At 46.5% G+C, this 16,536-nt stretch overlaps 3 protein-coding genes across 3 annotated transcripts; all 3 read left to right on the forward strand.

The window, feature by feature from the left end:
* Positions 1–926: 926 nt before the first annotated feature.
* Positions 927–2,590, forward strand: LOC125534439 (exocyst complex component EXO70A3-like). Its single transcript, XM_087540339.1, has one exon. It carries the CDS (start codon positions 1,454–1,456, stop codon positions 2,378–2,380), a length of 927 nt encoding a protein of 308 aa, XP_087396465.1. The 5' UTR covers positions 927–1,453; the 3' UTR covers positions 2,381–2,590.
* Positions 2,591–5,844: 3,254 nt separating this feature from the next.
* LOC125534437 (exocyst complex component EXO70A1-like) lies at positions 5,845–7,432 on the forward strand. Its single transcript, XM_048697666.2, has one exon. It carries the CDS (start codon positions 5,939–5,941, stop codon positions 7,430–7,432), a length of 1,494 nt encoding a protein of 497 aa, XP_048553623.2. The 5' UTR covers positions 5,845–5,938.
* A 3,122-nt stretch (positions 7,433–10,554) lies between these two features.
* LOC125540216 (uncharacterized) lies at positions 10,555–15,395 on the forward strand. Its single transcript, XM_048703793.2, has 5 exons — positions 10,555–11,081; positions 13,042–13,083; positions 14,196–14,395; positions 14,475–14,571; positions 15,005–15,395. The coding sequence occupies exons 1-3, from the start codon at positions 10,677–10,679 to the stop codon at positions 14,223–14,225; spliced, it is 477 nt and encodes a 158-aa protein (XP_048559750.1). The 5' UTR covers positions 10,555–10,676; the 3' UTR covers positions 14,226–14,395; positions 14,475–14,571; positions 15,005–15,395.
* Positions 15,396–16,536: the final 1,141 nt, after the last annotated feature.

Consider the following 16,536-nt stretch of genomic DNA (forward strand, 5'->3'; position numbering starts at 1 on the left):
AGTCTAAAGAAGTAGAGGTTGCTTCTTCGCATCTAGTCTCATCTCTAGCCTCTATTCTAGCAACAAGTGCACGAACATCTATTAAATTACGCTCTATCAATAGATCGATGTATTCTTCTTCCCAATACCAAAAGTTGCATCCATCATACACAATAAATATTTGAGTGTAAGTAAAACTAGCCGAATCCGAGAGCACAACCAAAGCTAAAGTAGCACATACCCCATCATTTGAGCACTTAGCGAACACTCCGGGATGTTCCGGCGTTGTAGACATGCAGCGCTGGACCTTCCGTGGGTAGTCGTCACACTTTATGAGTGGCAACCGTGCACCGACGAGCCTTTGGGCCAGCACCGAGCCCGGACGACGGTCGTTCATGTTTTTGCCGGCGAACCGCCAACGGGGTAGATCCGAGCGGCTAGAGGCAGAGTCAGTACCTGCATGCGGTTTGGCGGCTTTGCAGGGGCTATTCGGCCGGTGCCCGGCCAGTCCATGGCACAGCGCAGCCTCCCGCAGCCGGGTGAGCTCAACTTCAGTCGGATCTGCTCCAAATCCGACCGTCGGTTCCGCTAAAATCAGGTGGTCGGGCTTGGGCAGCTCGGGGCGTCGAGGGAACGGGGGTTGCACAACGGCGAACGGGGGCTAAGACAAGGGTAGGGGCGAGCGCGCGGCCGTGCTGCATAGCGACACATCTGAGAAAAATGGCAACGACGGCTAGGGACGAGAGGGGTAAGGGTGCAGCTGGAGGGGAAATAGAAAAAGGAGAGGCGGGGTCTATATCCCCGACGAGCGGGTCAGAGGAGGACATGGACAGGTGCCACGCGCCGTCCGCGTGTGTCCGTTTGTCTGTAAACTCGGCCCAAAGCTGGGTCGAGAATGGATCGAAAACGGACATTGGTTCGTTTGCTCTCGATCATTTAAAGGGCCTATTTTGTTCATTTACCTTGAACGGATGCGGCTGTATCATTTGGGATCGTGCGTTGGGATTGCCCTGAAGGCATGTGCGGGCGCCTTCCTAGAAGCTGTTGGTCTAGCCGCCAACCGCGGCTCCGGTACTTGGTGTTGACTTGATCCACGTCTTGCATCCGTCGGTCGTCGTCACGGGGCTCCTGTATATCAGTATTCTCCTCCGGTTCAGCGTCCGCCGTTGCGCTGGAGCGCTTGGGCAACCAAGAGCTCAGGGGGATTGCTCACCGAATGGTCAGCGACGGGTACGCTCACCATGGTGGAAGCATTCGTCCGCGCATCTCCTGCACCAGAATTCCAATTCGTTGGTATCCCGGACCATGCTCTGACAAATTGGTTCTCCGATCTCGACGTCGACTGGGTTCTGCAAATCCACGACGAGCATGGCTTACGGCGGCTGCTTCGAGACAAGCCGGGGACGACGCAAGACTTGGTCGACAAGTGGATCCGGGCTCTTACGGTAATTGCCGCCAGTATCACTGAGTTGGTATGCGCCTTCTACAGGACGCCGGCGGTCACACACTCACACTGTTTGGCAAAGCGAGCATCACCAAAATGCTCGATGCCGTGGATGTCATCATCACCGTTGTCGAAGCGGAGAAGCTACAGGTTGTGCTTGACATGTTTACATGTGTCTGTGGTGCGTCGCACATGTTAAGCATTTTCAACGAGATAGGCGGCCTGTTCGAGAGACAAGCAAAGAGGCTAAGTGAGATCACAGTAAGCACGATGGAGGAGGTGAGGACACTCATGGAGGAAGATGACTCATGGGCTATCGAGATCTCGCAAGGAGGAGGCGAGGTTCACAAGAACACACGGCTCATCATGGATTGTGTCGTATCAATGAAGAATGCACGGACTTCAATGCAAAACTCTGCACCGAGCCACAACTCTGAAAACCTTCATGGCGTGATCGATGGCACAATCGATTATCTGAAGGATCTGCTCTTCACAAAATCGGAGTCATGCTCGGATCAAGGCCTCCGGTATCTTTTCCTGCTCAACAATTCCTATTTCGTCGCTCATGTGGTCTCTGAGTCATCAGCATCTCCTGCATACCTAAATCAATTGCGTTATTGTGAGAAGTACATGTATAGTTATCTCGATGTTTCTTGGGGGCATGTACTCTCCTGCATACCAAAATCGAGATTTCCTGGGCCGATCCATTGTTGGATAAACACGTCTTCATTGGTGAAATTCGAATCGGCATTTCACAAAACGTACCAGACTCAGAAGTTGTGGAAGGTTCCGGACCCTCGGCTCAGAGATGCGCTGCAGAGAGCTATCATTGAGAGAGTCATTACAGGTTACCGCAACTACCTGGAGGAGCATCCGGAACTAGAGAAACACGTTGGCCGCGAAAGTAGTAGGCCTGAAGTTTTGGAGGAGATGTTGGGAGAGCTATTTGAAGGATGAAAAGTTGAAAACTGCTCAAGATATGGGACAGGGTCACCCGACAAATAAGAGGCTGGACTTATATTTCACCGTTGTATTTGGATTCTTTTTTCCCCGTTCCTTTTGAGGTGAAGTTGTGTTGTATTCTAAATTCAGTTGGTGGCTTAATAAGCACAAGATACTATATGAAATGTTCCGCCAAAAGAAAAAAGGAAAAAAATACTATATGAACTGGGCACCAGCTGCGGGTGTGTTTTTATAGTAATTCCATATCAGATACTTCCACATTCTGCTCCTGCGTCAATTCTATACATACATAATTGCCATGTTTAGTTCTGATTATGCGACATCGTATGCACATTTATTTTTGTCTAATTTGGTACAGGTTCAGCTTTGCAGATGCCAAGACCTTTCTATAAAGGAAAACGATCGAGCGAATATTCAGGCTTCTGTTTAACCTTTAAATAAAATATAATGGATTAACTGAACAGATGTTAATATCATTTCCACTCTTGAGCTAAATTGATAAATTCCCCAGCATGTATCCTCATCACAGATTTGCCAGCGTCTTTTCAACAGCAAAACATGAATCAGCAAAGCATCAAGGCTTTTCCTTTAACAAGCATAAAAAATCTTGATGTTACAAAACCACCGTACAGTTGGATTACAACATCCATGGGCGGCGTTAATGCATGATCCACGGTGCACGTCTCTCATTGTAAATCTGTGATGCATTTATAAACCTGTATTTTTCTATGCAAGATTCACAAGTACAGAAGTCTGGCTAATGTCTACATGCCAAGAGAAGAACAAAAATGATGGAATACGATATATCACCAAAATTTAGTATGCTATTCTACATTGTTCTAGCATGGAGGTTACAACCGGTCAATCTTCATTTGCAAGGGACTTCTCGACACGATCATTCTGTATCAGCTTCTGTGGAGCTCTACACAGAGTGAGGAGAACGGAGAGTTTCATGTGTTTGACAGGCCTTCATCGTCTTGCAATGCTCCGCCTCATATTCTCGTACGTTGACGAATACATCGTACAAGTTATGTGCAATGGGATAAGGGATGCCGTGAGCCGTCCATATTCATCATCTTCATAGAGAAAGGATCAAAGGAGGGAGTTCAACTTCTGTCTAGGAGGAGCTGCCGTCTGCGATCACAAAGGTCCGGGGCCGCATCATCATGTCCGAGGAGTAACGTGTAGCAAGGCAACATGCGTGGTGCCATCGGCGCAACACTGCCCGGCGCTCCGCTTTCGCCAAGTCCGACTCGACGCCAGAATGGATCCGCAACAACCCGTATTTCGCCGCCACATGGGTCCTCGACCGCTCCGTCTCAACCGTGGAGACGACCATCAGGAGCCGCCGCCGCCTTGACGGTGAGCTCACCAAGATCAGCGAAGAGTGGTTGCTTAGCAACCACTCCACCAACCCGGCAAGGGAGGCTACCGTCAGAGCTCCGTGGGTGTCGTCTGCATTAGCCGCAGCGGCCCTCTGCACCACGTAGGAGGAGGAGGAGCGGCTCCTCCGCGAGCGGCGGGCAGCCGTGGTACAAGGCTGTCACGGCCCTCCAGCGCCCTTCTGCCGCTGGAGGGACGACGATGGCACAGACGGTGACGGCAGTGTGGCAGAGCAGGGCGGCCACGTGTATGAGATGGTCCTCCGGTATAGGGATTAGGATTGTTTTTCTAGTTTTTAGTAAAACAATCAAAATACCGATTTTTTTACATAAATTATGTCGGAACTTTAATGAAACCGTTCGTGTTTGATGAGTTTTGTCCCGCTTGTTTATACCGGGCTTGAAATGCATGCGGCAGCATTAGATGACCGCCTCTTGCATTAGTGTCTAGGGGCTGATACCCTCTATTCGCGAATGAAGGCAACGTGCGGTTTGCGAGTCCATGTTGGGAATGTCCTTGTCTACTGATAACGGAAAATATGTTTTAGAGCACCTGCACCCAGGTCCTTCTTATCTAGCCATCAATTCCACGCATCGCAATTCATGCAAATACATTTATCTTTTTTGTTTCTCTCATATAAAACATGTCTTGAAGTTCAAATCCTTGTAGAACAACAAAGCTTTCTAACTAAAATTTAGGATAAAAAATTTAGATTTTTTGGTCCAACATAAATATACAAAATAATTTTTGATTGATTAAAAAAAATCTTATTTTCAGTATTTATGTTGGACAAATTTTTTTGAAAGATTTTTCCTAGATTCCACTTACAAAGCTTTGGCGCGCTGCAAAGGTTTGAACTTCAAGACATCTTCTATATGAGAGAAACAAAAAAGAGAAAATTTCATGTAAAAAGTTGGCTGTGTTGCACGGATCTTAAAACAATACTGGAGAGCTAGAATAGCACTATAGCAGGGCCGGGCTGCAGGTGCTCTGAAAATCTGCGTGGAGACGTGTGACAGCTGCTCGTGTGGCCGTCGTCCATCTCTCAGTCCGGCAGCTGGTCTGGACAAGGCAACCGGTGACCTGGGTCCTGCACTCTCGTCTTCACGCGGCTCCAGCCTCCGGCCGGCTATCTGGCATACAAGTCTTCATCCCGGTGTGGCGATCTCCCGGCCCTACTCCTCACAGTTTTCTCAAGCTATTGGAGCAAGCGCGCCCATGTGCATCCATCCACACGCGCGTGGGGAGCTCCTGAACAAGGTGTCTCGTGGCTGTCCAGGAGCTCTCCACGCGCGCCGTGGGCTTTGACCGACGCTTGACTTAAGCCATCCGGCGTCATCGGCGGCAACACGGGCGCGGGCCGCCAACTGGAGACGAGAGGAGGAGCGGGTGGGGCTGAAGGAGACGCGCCAAGCCTGACGGAGCCACATTGAGCGACTTGTCGGCGCTCCAGGCTACGCAAGGTTGGCCAACGTCTCTATCCGGGATGGGTGCCCGTCCACCTGCCCCACCACATGTGCGAGGAGGGAAGAGAAGGGAGTGGCTAGTGGATCCCGCGGCGTGAGAATACTGGAAACATAAAAGGTGGGAAATGAAATGACTAAAACAGGGGACTGGTGTCGCGGTACTCTGGGCAGGTGACGGATCTTCATTGGCCGGAGGGAAGCCTCGCGGGTAAAAATGTTTGTTTCGCCGAAAAACCTCCGTTAACTGTTTACGGGGTACTATAATACCCCTCTCCGTCTCTCCCCGGTCCTCCTCATCCAGCGCCACCGTCCCCTGGTAGCCATCGCTGCCGCTTCTGGTCGCCGCCCCGTTCGCTGCCGCCTCAGCTCGCCATCGTCGCCGCCCCGTTCGCTGCAAGGTAAAGGCTCCGTTCTTCACCCCCTCCCCCCTCCTTCTTTCCTCGGTCCTCCGTCCTCCTCCCATGTTTGCTCTCCTTCTTTTCAGCCACCGGCCACGACGACCCCAAAGCAGACATCCTAACTTGATTCCTTTACATGCATGAACCAAACAAAACCGAGATTTATCCATTATTTAGCTAGTGTTCTAAAAGCTCTTATATTAGTTTACGAAAGGAGTACATCCTTATTACTAGTGTGATCTAATTCCCTTACCATTTACGTTACCAGTCTCTAATCCAAACACATCCTAACAGTAAGCAACAGCATGGACAGCCAGCTTGTTTCCATGCCGAATGTAAGCATGGAGGGCCAGCTTGCTTCGGTGCCGGAGGAGAGCATGGACGGCTTCAGCACGGCTACCTACCCGCCGGGCTATCTCTATCTCTACCGCGACCGGATCCGGACCATACCTGTGTTGGGAGCACAGATAAGATCGATCCCCTTCTCCCACTCACAGTCCACTCAAACCGGATCCAGCTACTCCAGCAACTCCGGTGCCTCGAGTTCTGATCACGTGTCCAACAACTCCGGCAGGTCCTCCCATTCTGCGTCTGTGGCCGCAGAGGACTTCATCGACCAGGTAAAGAAAATCGCTCGCAAAATGGTCCGTGACGGTTACGCCCAGCGCATGGTCCAAACATTCGACATCTATTCTATGCCAGTATTAGGAAAAATCTGGGACCAGGACCGTGCTCTGGCTGATTGGTTATTCGAGCTTGACGTCGACTGGGTTCTCCAGCTCCACCAGCTCCAAGACAACTCGGCATCATGGCTCCAAGGCTCGGTCGTCAGGTGGATTCGAGCTCTCATGGTAACTGCCTACAGTATCCAAGAGATGGTCAGCACCATTCGCCGGACGTTGGCGGTAGCACAGTTTGTCAAAGCGAGCATCTCCAAGATGCTCGTCTTCATCGATGCCCTCGTCTCTGTTCCAAGGGTGGGGAATTTAGGATCCGTGCTAGACATGTATATCTCTGTCTCCAATGCATCATACATGTTTACGCCGGTTGTGATCTCTCCAGAAGCCCAAATCATTTTCAACGAGACAGGTGGCTTGTTGCAAAGAGAAGGAAACAGACTATTGGAGACAATATCCAACACAATGGAGGAGGTGAGGGCACTCATAGAGGACGATGACTCATGGGCTATAGAGATTCCGCGAGGAGGAGGCGGGGTTCACAGGAAGACCCAGTTGATGGTGGATTACATCATGTCCATGTGGGATGCGTGGAACCAGATATCTGCACCGAGCCACAGCGCCGTAAACCTTCGTGGCCTAATAGAGAACACGGTCGATTATCTGAAGGATTTGCTTCTGAGAAAATCGGAGTTGTGCTCGGATCCAAGCCTGAGGTACCTATTCCTGCTCAACAATTCACATTTCATAACACAGGTGTATGGAGACCATGGGGGACTTGAACGTGTGAAGTACATGGACAACTATCTCGATGTTTCATGGGGTCCTGTGCTGTCCTGCATACCGAAATCAAATTTTAATGGACCATTCCATTGTTTGATCAACACCTCTCCGTTGGCTAAGTTCCAGTCGGCGTTTCATAAAACATATCATGCTCAAAAGTTCTGGAAGGTGCCAGATCCTCAGCTCAGAGATGCACTGCGGAGAACTATCGCCGCGAGAGTTATCTCAGGTTACCACGACTGCTTGAAGGAGCATCCGGAGCTAGCGGAACTTGTTAGCCACAGAAGCAGCTGCCCCGAGGTTTTTGAGCAAATGTTGGGAGAGCTATTTGAAGGGTGAAAACTGCTCGAGGCATCAAACAGAGTCACCTGACAAATAAGAGGCTGGAGTGATGTATCACCGTTGCATTTGGATTCTTTTTTCTCCGTTCCTTTTGAAGCAAAGTTGTATTCTGAATTCCGTTGGCAGCTTAATAAGTGTCGGACACTGTTATCAACTGGGCATTTCTATTTGAAGGAAATTTATTTGCATTTCGTACACACTTGTAAGAGAGTTCTAATCTACCAATCTTAAGAAGTTGCTTCCCACTTCTTCCTATTCTCTCACCATGCACCTTGTCCACATCATCATGTTGCCACATCAACGTTCTCTCAACATGCAGCCTCCACATCAGCAGAAATTAAATATCAACAGACTGTTAGGTTCCCATCTGAGTGGGTCATCAATATTGTTTTAGGCGTTGATTCAATATAGCATCTGCAGCCCTCTGATCTCTCTAATTTGCTGCATGCGTGGGATCTCAGGGTCACCAAAGAGAGCGGCCCCTTCCTCTTCTGCCTGCTGTAACTGACCGGTCAATCAAGCGATTTCCTCTTCCACGATTATAACTCTCGCTCGACTCTCCTCTCTCCTGAGGCTGCATCTCTCTCGATCCCCCAACTATCTCACTACGTCGCTCGCGCTGACGGATGCCTCGCGGCGCAGCCGGCCTCCGGTCTCACCTCCTTTTGCCGCCCCCATGTACCTTGCCACGGGACCAGGGATTGCAGAGCATCTGCCACAGGTCTGTCTCACTTCCAACCACGATCTAGGATTGCGGTTCCCTTGCCAGTGCCGATTGGGTGCCCTGAGCATCTTCGAGACAATGGTCGCGAATTTGATTTGTACAGTATTTGGTACTCTTCCCCTGTCATGTCTGCTCAGTTCTGGCCAAGCTAACTCGCGCCGCTGGGAGGCTGGTTCGGCCGGTTCCAATAGATCGGACCAGGTGTACAAGAGTTGCACATTGCAGTTCTTTTTATCTCCTAGACTAGATAGCAATTTAGACGAATCAAATATGGCAATTTGGGTCTATTCGATGAGGCAAGGAGCGGGACACTTCCTATAGTATCCTACGTTTCACCATCTTCATGCCCAAATAATCCGTCATACTACACCAAGCCAACCGACCCCATGAAGCGTACACCCACATGGATTTCGCCAAGATTTTCTTGTAGTATCTGAACGAACCGTGTTATTTGTTAGTAGTTTTTTGATTGCCATGGAGGTTCTGATGCAGAGTACTACATCATAAAATAAGCCATGTGTTCTTTGAAGATTCAGAGTTCCCAGAAGCAGTACAAGATGTTTTTTTACTGAATCTGTCGCAAAATCAATCAGCAAAGCTTTCATATGTACAGACCTTGCTCCTGCAAATGATTCCGTTATCAGCCGATTGTCAGGAACCACAACTCTTTACAGCTTTGATCTTTGGTTGCAAATCCTGAGGATTGCCGAGCAGAGCAATTCTATGTAGGAAAGGCATGGCTATGTATTTATCTCGTGATCAGAGACCAACATATGGAACAGAGCTATGTATTTATCTCGTGATCACAGACCAACATATGCAGGAAAGGCATGGCTATGTATTTGGATTTTTTTCAAAACTATGATATATTTTATAGCATTTTTGAAAACTATACCATGATTTGCTTAAAAATCAAAAGTAGTAGCCCGTCGGCCATCTGTGGGCCGAAGTAGGACTTTTCAGCCACAGCTAGGCCGAAGTAGGGTTTTCGGCCATCTCCTGGCCGAAGTATGACTTTTCGGCCACACATAGGCCGAAGTAGGACTTTTTGGTCAAGTCTTGGTCGAAATAGACTTTTTGGTCAAGTCTAGACCGAAAAGTACTTTTTTGTCTCATGTAGGCCGAAGTTGCATGGCTCATACAATCCACTAAAATGTATTTTCTCGCCACCGTTTCCTGCCAACCCCTTCCCGCCATATGTTCCTGCCACCCGTTTCCCGCCAATCCCTTCCCGCCTTATTTTCCCGCCAACCCTTTCCCGCCACACCGCATACTACAAGAAATATGCTCAATTGTGACCTTCTGGCAGTGACCGTGGAAGAAATCGTCATAAATCTATGACCATTTCTATCCAATTGGTCGTGTCCTGTTTAGGAGAGTCGAAACCATAAACCATAGTGACTATTTTGGTCAAAAAGGTCGTAATTGCCTTACACAAAATGGTCATAAGCAGACAACAGTGGTCGACAGCCTTATTTGTAGCCGATTACGACCAATCCAGATGGTCATGGTGTTGTAACATGGATGACTGGACGTCCACATCATCAATTTTACCTATGTGTCGTGTCATTTTGGCTTATGTGTCGGTTGTAGCGTCAGTCCGTCTATAGATTGACATGTTGACTAAACTGGGTCCACATTTACAGACGGGGCCAACTAACACAGTATAAATGACATGTGGGACCCGTCCCACAAAGGTGAATAAAGCAGAAAAAGGCAAAAATTCACTTTGGCTCATAGGTGTATATACACCCATTGTCTAAATACATATTTTAAAAAGTTAAAAAAATTCAAGAAAAAAATCCCGCGTGTAAATCCGGACACTATATGTGTGTGCACCAAGTTTTTGTGGCTTGTGTAAAAAAAGACAATTTTTGATGCTTGATTACAGCTATTCACAAGCCATTTTAAATCTTTTTTACAAATGCATTTCAGGCTCTTCTCCACATTGAACGTCTTCCTCCTTTGGGAGGGGGGGGGGTCGTGAGCATCCGATCCTTTCGTCGTCGTCAGCGGTGGCGGGTATAATAATAAATGATTATGATTTTCTAATCCATCAATAAATGGTTAGATGCTTCTCATTCTTCTGAGATTTTCTAGCTTAATTGTAAACAGTTGTGATTTTGACATTTTAGTTAATTGTAAATAAGTTGTGGACTAATATTTTCCAAAAATGATGTGGTCCATTTTATAAGACATATTTGTAGTTCTTTTCACTTAAAAAGTAGAATATTTGGGTCCAAATTTTGAAGATTCCAGCACGAGACAACCGGCCAATGAGAAGCAAGGAACCACTATCACGCGGATCACCCAGTCGAAAGCGATCTGAGCCGTCCATCAAACACCCATCAACGATGGAGGTTCTCCCGAGAAACCCAAACCCTAACCCACCCACCCATCCTCTCCCATTCCCCAGATCCAATCGAGGCATCCCGCCGCCCCCGCCTTCCTCTCCCTCCTGCGATTCCAACCGCCGCCACCCCACCCCCACCCACCACCGCCGACCTCGTCTCCGCCATGCATCCTCTCCCCTCGACTTCCTCCGCGGCTCCAAGGCTCGGCGCTCGGCGAGGGGGAAGCGGTGAGGCCGAGGTGGAGGACGGGGATGGGGTGCATGTTCGACTGCTTCCGTGCGGCCGGCGACTCGCCGCGCACCGAGCGCGCCCGCGCGTAGCTCCTGTCGGATCTAGGCTCGGCGGAGCGGAGATGAAGATCACGGCGTTCGTCGTGCTGAAGCCGTCGGCCGGAGGCGCCGGGGGCTCCTCCTCCAGCGGCGGGCAGGGCTCCAAGACGCTCGTGCTGGCCAACGCCACGGACGTCAGCCACTTCGGCTTCTTCCGGCACGCGAGTTCATCGTCTTCGTCGCCCGCACCGTCGCCCAGCGCACCTAGCCTGGCCAGCGCCAATCCGTCCAGCATGAAGGTAACCACCCATCTCAGATATGCTTGCCGCTACCTGGTATAGTTTACTTTGTGATACTAGAGCAAGGGCGACATGGGCGATTATGGCGATCTCTGCAAAGTAGCTTGTAGCCCTATCTGGTAGTTCATGTGATGCGTCGTAGGATTCGCAGTTGCAAAGTGATCTTATTGCTGAAGTAGCGCTGTAGGCTTGTGCTTCTGTCCATAATGATTCCCTCTGTTCGAGGGTGTCCCGGCTGCAGAGGTGGTAAGTGGGGTGCCTCCCTCTGTTCACTGTTCACATAGTACTACTTTTGGTTGCATTCAGATGGTTTATTTGTTCGATTAACTTCAGTATTTCAGGTTTTAAGTGTCCTATGTGTCTGTCTCCAAATGATTTTGTTGCATATACCATGTTCACATAGTTCTATTATCTGAACTTTTTGGAAGAATCATAGAAGAATTTTGAAATCCCTATTAGAACAAATACTGAAATATTAGTACTGCTCCTAGATGTTTCTCGAAAATTAATGATATTCGTTTGACTTTTACTGGGCTATACAGCCAAGTATATGCACACTATGGCAATATGCAGCCTTGAGATAAATATAAATATTTTCCAACGGTGTATTAACATGTTCCGCTAACTTCAAATTAAAAGGATGTGGGTGGATTATTTAAAACTAGCGGAGTGACCCACGCAATTTGCGCGGCTAGATTCTTATTTTCCGTGAAAATACTTGGTGGTACCAAAATACGCTATGTGAATGTTTTCTGTACGTAATTACACTTGGACAACACCCTTTCATATTTATTTCTTGTAAAATTGGGAGTGACTTTTGTCGTTTATGCTTCCTAAATTGTTTTTTATTTTCCGTTATTGGAATTTCAATATTATTGAGTTGCAAAATGACACTTGTAGGCTCTAGTTGCATCGCAGTGACCCAGGTAACCAATTTGCGCTAGGCTCACTTGTTTCACGAATCGTGTATGCCTTTTCTCCCGAAAAAACTCATGCCATATCTTGAATTTATATTTGAACCAAGATTAAGCCTAACAGGTAAAACTACTTACACATATAATTGTTTTTGAATTAGTGGAGCTGCAAAAAATATTAATTGTTTATGTACAGTTCTCGTTAAACTAACTGGGACTGTGACAACCATCAATTTTTTTTGTAATGTCATGTGCAAAAGCGGACAGACTGGTGGCCATGTGTAGTTGGAAAGGATAAGGTTCATCGAATTCTTTCTCAAAAAGAAACAATGATAATACCCAACAAATAAACATCAAATAGTTCTGTACCAACACCCACAATCAGACAGAGGATGCAAAATATGCCATCTCAAATTTATCGTTGAACTCCATTAGTGGTCATTGTTCTTACCAAGATCATACATATAGACTCTAGCTATTCTTGGACTTGGTGTGCATAATTTATCGAGTATTATTTATGGGTTGTCAAAGATTTTCTTGAACCCATAAGCTCATTTAGTAACATTTGGATTAACATTTAGTGATCCTCATCTATGGCCCGTTCCTGGTAGACAGACTTGATGAATAGACATGGGGCAGTGATAGGCATGAATCTTGTATTCCCTTGAACAGTATAGCCGGCGAGCGTAGATTTGCATACCTCTACATGATATCATGCATGTCCTAGATTCTGATAGGCATTATAGGTTCCCCTTATGCATAAATAGATTAATACACTTTTATGATACGTCTAGTATTTTGACTTCTAAATCTCTGCAACAATAATTATAATTAGTACTCGCTATAACTAATTGCTAGATTGCTAACACTTAATATTTTATTTGAATTTTATATATTAAGGATATCGCTTGGAGTTTGGAAAAAATGAATTTTGCTAATTTTCTTTTATTATTATTTTAGTTCATTTGGTAAACATATAGTTGTATTCTTTTCCAGCATGGTGCCGTTACCTCTTTTGTTATTTCTGATACTTTTCTTGTCTGCAGGACAATGGAAGTCCTTTGTTCGGAGAGGGAAACCAAGTTGAAGTGAGTGGAAAATACTTCAGTGCATCCTGGAGTCTAGCTACTGTTCTTAAAGTGATTGGTGCTTCACATTTTCTAGTACAGTACATGCATACTGAAAATGATGGGTACACGAAGTTTTTTGAAACATAAACTTGTTCATGGCCCTACTTGTGTCGGAAAGTGCCAAACTTGAAACAGAAACTTGTAGTAGCGGGCCTGGAGCTTAGTTCTTCAAGCACAACCTTTTAAAGCAGAAATCAATGCACCTCATTGTTATATTTTTTTGCCCTACTGCTTTAAGCACCGTTGGTACAACATGAACTGGACTTCTTGGGGGTGACTGGATTTTGGGCAAACTTTGTTGCTGATATTGGCCAAATTATGTGTGCATAATCCATCTAATCTAATATATAAATCTGAGATCTTGAAGCTTCATTCCTTTGGTCACCCAAGATATATTAATGAAATGCTTTTGCCACTCCATTTGTTTGTGAATTTGCCTACCTGTTCTCATGTGACTCAGTGAGCATGCATTCAAGTTTTTCTGTAGGTCTATTCAGCATGACCCAGTGCTATGTGTTTTTAGCTACTTTAGCATTCAAAGGAACATAACGATGAACTCGGATCCAGGGCATGTACTCTAACCAGAGCATGTACAGTCTGCCATATTTAGAAATTCCTGGATACCAGATACAACTATGCCCTTAATTAGTAAATTTCCTTCAACAACCCATGCTTATGATCTGAGAACACTCTATTTGTGTACTGATGTACATTGGATGCCCGGCTTTTAATTTTGAGTGTGTGCAATGTGATGTCTGGCATTCACTTGAAGTGGCACTCCTATATTTGCTTATAATATAAATACTTGTTTATGCATACAATGCAAATATTTTGTTTATGCATACCTGAACTCCTAGCTAGCACTTTACAACTTATTCTCTGGCTTCCTATTAATTAAATGGTACACCCTCCGTTCCAAATTACTCGTCGTGGTTTTAGTTCTAGTTTCCTGCCTCTTTGATTTGTTCGAGTATTATCTGCACATTAGTTCTTTCATTCATTGAGTAGTGTGTATTTTCTGCTCATCTAGGTTTGACAACTAGTTCCTTGCTCTGCTCTGCTCCTGCTAGGTGCTCGTGGAGGAGGCCAAGGCGCAGTAAGACAAGGCCGTCTTCAAGGTGCTCGATCTGGTACGATCTTTTAACTTCGGAAGGTTGAACCTCTCACCGACGATGACCGTCATCGGTGAGCTGCTGGTTGCCTCGGCCTCCCGCGGCATCTCTGACCGCCCCTACTCTTTTGACGAGCACAGGCTGCAGCTCCTAGAGAGGTATGCACCTCCGTCGTTCCCCTTCCACTACTGATGCTGCTCAGATTCCCCGGTCTTACTCATCTTGTCTCTTGTGTAGGGTGCACGAATGCCACTTCTTCCACCAGCGATCCTCCCCTCTGCGCCCAGCCTGTGGAACACTTCGAATCTTTGGAGTGGCCAATGTCTTCCTGCAGGTAGCACCCCCTGTCCCTCTCCATCCTCCATTCCCCTGCAGTTCCGTTTTTTCTTGAAGTCATCCTACATACCTACATAATTAGGAACATATGCTAAAGTGAAACTAGTGCTATGTTGCATCAAATGGTTATTTCTGGATTTGGTACCAGTTTTGGCCTGGCTTGTGCTTGATACCTTGCTTTGGTTTTCAGTAGCAAGTAGTGCCTTAGTACCCTTTCTATCATCTGGTGTCCATGGATCAAAATTTTGGCTGTTATGTATTTATTGTAGTATCGAGAATGGCTCAAACCTGAAGTTCTTAGGCTGTACATATGGCTATGCTCCATTCTTTTGTGCATTTTAATTCAGTGTTGGTGTTGATTTGATGCCCATGTTTAGAAACAAACTACTGTAGGATAAATAGGTTAATCTTCTTGGTTTGTTCGTCTGCAGATGACTGATGAGCTGATCTTCCACCAGTGGTAGCGGGAGGTGATGCTGGAGCAGTACATCAATCAGCAGATCATCCTGCCATTTGGGCAGGGAGAAGCTGGGACAGCCCTAATGCAGTAACATCACCATGTGGCAAATCCAGTAGATTGACACAATATTGGTGCTTGGGTGACGGGACAAAGTATGTGTACTAGTGATGGTACACGATATTCGTGCTTCTCATTGATGTTATGTGTGATCAGCTAAAATTTGTGCTTCTCGTCCAATCTATGTTGATGTGCGCTTGTGCACTTGTTGGGCCTTGAACCTTGCTGTGTAGAGGAGTCGATTGATGATGTATTGTATTTCATGTGATGTGTTACTGAAATGAAATATATGAAATATTTTATTATGTTGTATTTGTTTTCTAATGGGCCTATCCTTAAATGTGCATGCTTTTGATAAAATAATGCATCAGCCCAAATAAATCAAACCAATTCAATTAAGAAAATAGGTATTGGGCTGGCCCCATGTCAGCTAGATTAGTGGATTGGGCTGTGAAATTTATGATGATTGGGCCAGGCCCATGTAGGCTAGATTAGTGGAATGGGCTATGAAATTTATGATGATTCCATTTGGTCACTAACAATGCCACGTCAGCTCAGCCACGTCAGATCCTATGTGGCTCAGGCAAATGGGTAGTGACCTTTCTGAAATTTTGGTCTTTAGTCTAGCTATGACCAAAATTCCAAAAAGGTCAAGTTTGTTCGTTCTTGACGGCCAACTGTTGACCTTTTGAATTTGGTCAAAAAAAGGTCAATAAACGATAAATATGATGAATCAACGACCAAAATGGGGAGTCATAATTGACCGTATTTCTTGTAGTGGCAGTTATTCTTTCCCGCCATTTTCTCCTCTGTATCTATAAAACCCCCTTCAGGCGGAGGTGGATAAGCATTCCAGTGTAGTGTAGTCGAGATGTCCCATTATCCATTCGATCGTAGTTTTCACCCTGAGATGAGCAGCACTCTGCTGAGTCTAGCTACCGATTTCAGGATGGACAATAGGATAGTTCCATGGGACGAACTCACCGGCAGTGACACCATAATGAATGAGTTGGCTCATGAATTACGTAGGTCTGGGTGGCCTGAAAGGACCTATGAGGAGGTACGTAAAGAACTTCTTAGGTTGCATGAAAGGTGGAAAAAGGTGGTGGAGCCGAAAAGTGAAACTTTCAGAAGGACTGCAGAAAAGCATCCATTTTTATGGACTGAGGAGAGCGAGGACGACGATGATATCTTCATGCCGCCGCTTCCAGGTTCTACATCATCGAAGGGCAAAAGTTCTGCATCGTCCAAAGGCAAGAGTTCTGCATCCTCGAAGGGCAAGAGTTCTGTATCGACCAAGGGCAAGAGTTCTGCATCGACAAAGGGCAAGAGGAGCGCATCGTCGAAGGGCAAGAGGGCTGCATCAACGGAGGATGACGATAATGACTTCATGTAGTATGTAAGATGTATTCCAGTTGTACCGTTTCATTCAGATGTATTTGCATT

Source organism: Triticum urartu, chromosome 2A, assembly GCF_056163025.1.
Source record: "Triticum urartu cultivar PI428250 chromosome 2A, HENAU_Tu73, whole genome shotgun sequence".
Lineage (NCBI taxonomy): Eukaryota > Viridiplantae > Streptophyta > Magnoliopsida > Poales > Poaceae > Triticum > Triticum urartu.

What these genes read in the sequence shown, in the direction of transcription:
- LOC125534439 (XM_087540339.1), top strand. Translation starts at nt 1,454, where the DNA reads ATGCGCCTTCTACAGGACGCCGGCGGTCACACACTCACACTGTTTGGC.
- LOC125534437 (XM_048697666.2), top strand. Translation starts at nt 5,939, where the DNA reads ATGGACAGCCAGCTTGTTTCCATGCCGAATGTAAGCATGGAGGGCCAG.
- LOC125540216 (XM_048703793.2), top strand. Translation starts at nt 10,677, where the DNA reads ATGCATCCTCTCCCCTCGACTTCCTCCGCGGCTCCAAGGCTCGGCGCT. An exon ending in CCAATCCGTCCAGCATGAAG is followed by an intron (nt 11,082 to 13,041) that starts GTAACCACCCAT and finishes TCTTGTCTGCAG; the next exon opens with GACAATGGAAGTCCTTTGTT. An exon ending in GAGAGGGAAACCAAGTTGAA is followed by an intron (nt 13,084 to 14,195) that starts GTGAGTGGAAAA and finishes TGCTCCTGCTAG; the next exon opens with GTGCTCGTGGAGGAGGCCAA.